The sequence below is a fragment of the Branchiostoma belcheri genome, unplaced genomic scaffold (genome assembly GCF_001625305.1).
Source record: "Branchiostoma belcheri isolate BF01 breed outbred unplaced genomic scaffold, Haploidv18h27 scaffold146, whole genome shotgun sequence".
Classification (NCBI taxonomy): Eukaryota; Metazoa; Chordata; class Leptocardii; order Amphioxiformes; family Branchiostomatidae; genus Branchiostoma; species Branchiostoma belcheri.
The window spans coordinates 580,554-584,906 of NW_017802891.1; the positions used below are offsets into that span (position 1 = coordinate 580,554).

A 4,353-nucleotide genomic window follows, 5' to 3' on the forward strand; every position below is an offset into this window, starting at 1 on the left:
ACTAGTGTGGGCATCTGTTCCCCATTATTTAGTAATCCTTGTTCTTCTAAGTTCTATCATCAGTGTTTCTAAACTTGTATACTTGTATGGGGATAGCCCTTGGACACACATTTGGGGACAAAAGGGATAGTCTGTATCAGGTGACCTGTGTGACCACATCAGGTGGTCTGGTATGGCAGCCCACTAGTTAGTCAAAAAGTCAACTCAGGGCAAGCCACTAGTTAGTCAACTCAGGGGTGGATACTTGCTCCTAGTGTTTCAGGACTAATATTTGTTACATGTTCCTGTGGATTAGCCTAACTGTAATGCAGAGGTGCATAGTCTTGGTCTGTGTTCATTTAGGGACCGTACGTTATTTACCGGGGGGAGGGCCGGTGCGTAGGAAGTCAGGCAGAAAAGGTTTTCCCTGGCCCTCCCCTCTAGCAACTTTTTTCCCCTGGCCTTCACAGGTTTCCTTTGACGGGTTCTTGTGTAACATTTACAGGTACATGTACATGCATGTCACTTCAACGAAGGTGAATTGGATTGCATCTATTTTTACCCTTCCACATGTACTTATAGCTGAGTGCTCGGCATTATATAGTATACCATACTAAAATAAAGAAGTTTCAATACCTATAACCTCCTTGACCAAACCAAACAAAACTGAATTAACAAGGATTTGTAGTTCCCTATATGTATGAAGTGGACCTTTCTCTATTTATCCACATTTACATGCTTTCTTCTTTCCTTATAGTATTTAGTTATACATGTAAATGTAGATGAATAGAGAAAGATCCACACTGACTGTAAAGAAGCAGTCACTGAGTCAGTTTGTTTTCTAAGCCTCCTTGGTACATTGTGTACATGTAACTCAAGATGATGGCACATGTGGCCGGCAGGGGCAGGGACAGCCAGGCCTTAATGAGGTGTGACCACCCCTGCTGACCCCCTATGAGGGGAAGAAGTTGACATGTGATTCAGGCAGGGAAGGCAGTCCTGCTAGTCTGGGTGATTAATGATGATTAATTGTGAGAGGACCTGTGTGGCACGTATGCCACAGCCCAGAGGGAACTGGACTTGTGCTGCATGGGTGCCAAAAGTGCCCAGTAAGTGCCCATGACGTGCGGCACGCATGCAGCACGGATCTAGCTTTTGACTAGGGACTGGCATGTTTTTTTGGATGGGTATGACAGAAATAGAATACAACACAGTGTACTCCGCATCACCCTCGGTCCCAGCCCTCCCACAGGTTGGATCTCCCTCCGGCCTTCGGGTGATCCGCCCAGTGGTCGGCCTGGTACCTCGGGTGATAAGGAATACTTGTACACCGTGTTGTATTCTATAAATTTTTCAACTCTGACACAGACATCTAAATATTCAATATCATTATATATGCCCACTAGTGGATGGGCTGCCCAACCATAGTATTACTATTAGAACTTAATTTAAAAGTAAACACAGATCACTTGACATGGAAGTATTCTACCTGAAGACCAGGGAAAATGCTACCACTACCAGCAATGAGACAGCCAGGGACAAGGAGCCCTGAGGATTCATGTTGTACTCACACATTCCTTCTCCCACTTGGCGTCTTTAGTCTGTTCTATGGCTTTCATGGTCTGACGCAGACGCCTGGACTCCGCTGTGCGACTGGTGATCTGATGGTCCTTACTTTTCAACTGTCCAAAAAACAAAAACAAGGTTCATTCAAGCAACATGGCAAATAAAAACAACAATGTCTCGGAATCAAGAGTACCCGGGTTCGAGTCCTGACATGCCACCGATCTTGTGCCCTTGGAAAAGGCACTTAACACGGCTTTCCCCACTAGACTTAAGTGAAAATGAGTTTTGTCTGTCCAGTATACGTTTCAATGTGCATGACACAACACCAGCAACAGCTGCCTCTGTTCGCTTGTATTGCATTGTTGCAATTTTAATTTCAATAAAATAAAACATAAAATAAAACGACAATGTCTGGAAGAGTGTAGCAGGGTTGGAAAACCCACTACTGCCACGCAAGTCATTTTCACTTTTTGGAGACACCAGGTAGCCCAGATATAGTTATCATTTTTTTTCCCATGCAAAGCAACCTTTTCAAAGTTCATACTGGCCAGGCTAACAGTTTTGTGACCTAGGGGTGGGTACCTGTATAGAAAATTCAGGTCCAGGTCTGGATCAAGTTCAGAGGATCAGGTCCAGGTCCAGACCTGATTATTGTACAGTAGTACTATATCATATTTTGGAGTGCGAAACATGAGTACAGGTGACTCACTAGTGTGTTATATATTATGTTCAAGCTGTACAATTTTGTATATTGAAGCTGAACACAGTTACAGAAAGAGACAAACATGGATTAAGGCCAATCTAGTTTGATTCAGGGTTATTTTCTTTACCTGCCATGGCCAGATTATCTTAAGATGTGGGTGTAATCTCTAGAAATGTACATCAGGTCCGATGATCCAGTTTTCGCGTTTCGTTTTTTTGGACTCGGTTCCAGAATGTCGTTCCGGTTTAAACCGGTCCTTTTTAATTAGCAAAGTCAGTGGCAACAAACATAGCCTACATATTAATAAGATCAGTACAAAATCCGTGCAAAATACATGTAAGTGTGCATGCGATGTTAGCAATTGGGAATGTCAGCGTACCAATACTAAAATACATCTGTCCTTGACAACGTTTAGCCTTAACCAAAAAGTAGCAATGACAGGTGCACATTATGTCCTTTCCTGTCAACCTGTGTAAGTACTAAACATCACATGACAGCCGGGACATCAGCCAGTACATGTACCTCACTCTCCATCTCCTTCTTCTCTTCATCATACAGCTGAGCAGTTCTGCGCAACACTTCATTCTGTAAGACATGGCAGGAACTGTCAAGTAATGTGCAGGATTAACATGATTCAACATTATTTATACAATACCATCTCTCCAGCTATTATCATTTTATATGATAATATTTAAGTAACACATCATAACTGTCTCTATCCAAATCTATGGAACATAGATTTGGAACAAAGATTTGGACAACAAAATTCCCTTTGTCATAGCAAGTTTAATTTGTGTTTTATCTTTTCTTATGATATCTAATGTTATTGTTGTATATCTAGAGAAGACCAAAGGGTGAACTCATTTGGCGTATAGATTATTCAAATTACATGTAAAATGTTTGCCAACTTGGCATGTAACAAAAAAACAAAAGTATTTTGACCTTGTACTCCAAGTTTTCTATCTTCTTCTTCGCTCTCTCCAGATCCTTTCCCTTCCCAGACAGCTGTTCTTGGAGGCTCTCCATCTCCTGTAGGGTTAGAGTCAATTATACAACAGTTATTATATTCCAACAAAGTCTTAGTTCTGGAGTGAACCTATCTGATCACAGTATAGCTACTGTTACAGTTAGTACTCTCAACATAGACCTAACAACACCAACACTTTCCCAAAAACTTATTACAATCTTTCTGCAAAGCAAAATAAAGTTTAAACACATTATCAAAAGCACACTAACCTGTCGGAGAACTATGTTGTTCTTCTCCAAGTCAAGCAGCTGTGTCCGCATAACCTCATCTGCATAATCAGAACACCAAAAACAATCAACGTCATAGTTATAGAACTAGTACGGATCAGAAAGTTTTTTTTGATAAAGCCAAGGTCACACTGATTTGGTTCTATGGATGACATCCGCGTGCGCACTGATTTTCGACTGTTCTAAAAAAAAGTCCTGAAGCATGCGCCTAGGTGCCATCCTCCGTACTCCATTGTGGCTACCAACAAAAGGGAGCCGGTGGTAACTACGGAGAACGCTCAACTCAGGCTACAGGGGCTCCATGGAAATCTAGCACTAAGCACAGTGCAAACGTCTAAATGCCACAAAAGGCCAGCATGTGCCGGCTTGTAAATGTAGTCATGTACAAACACAACTTCCCAATTATACCAGCTTTGCATTCCTGTGGTTTAGCGGCATTTCATTTTGGCTGGACTTTTTTTTATTCGCCCGCTTGCATTTAAATTTAGTTTTGGGGTTTTCAGAGGATGTCATCCATAGTATTTCAAGCGCTGCATACTGTACAACTCTTTCAGACTGTTCGTCGATATTACTGTCCACTTCAAGACCTTGGAAAAACAGCCAGAACCTACGTTTCCTGCTGAGATCTTCACACAGTGTCCTGCGACAGGCTTCCCTGTCCACCAGGAACTGGATCAGGTTCTGAAGAGTCATGTCATCAGACGCTGCAGTCAGCTGGAACAAACATGACAGAACAAATGTTGATGAAGTTTCCGCATCTAGGTAAGGCCTAACAAAATAAATGTTGTGTTTCCTATTACAGTCCAGAAAAAATTAGGGTCGGTAGGTAGGGATTCACTTTTTTTTTTTTT

The 4,353-nt window shown here is 41.9% G+C and overlaps 1 protein-coding gene across 2 annotated transcripts in view; it reads right to left on the reverse strand.

Annotated features, from left to right (window-relative positions):
* The window catches only part of LOC109465030 (kinesin-like protein KIF23), a 32,020-nt gene that overhangs the window by 5,995 nt on the left and 21,672 nt on the right, over nucleotides 1-4,353 (reverse strand). For both annotated transcript variants that reach the window (XM_019762154.1, XM_019762153.1), the window contains 5 exons: nucleotides 4,114-4,216; nucleotides 3,485-3,543; nucleotides 3,191-3,277; nucleotides 2,771-2,833; nucleotides 1,551-1,661 (listed from right to left, as the gene is read on the reverse strand). In XM_019762154.1, the coding sequence (XP_019617713.1) occupies nucleotides 1,551-1,661; nucleotides 2,771-2,833; nucleotides 3,191-3,277; nucleotides 3,485-3,543; nucleotides 4,114-4,216 (423 nt within the window). The remainder of the gene's footprint in view (nucleotides 1-1,550; nucleotides 1,662-2,770; nucleotides 2,834-3,190; nucleotides 3,278-3,484; nucleotides 3,544-4,113; nucleotides 4,217-4,353) is intronic.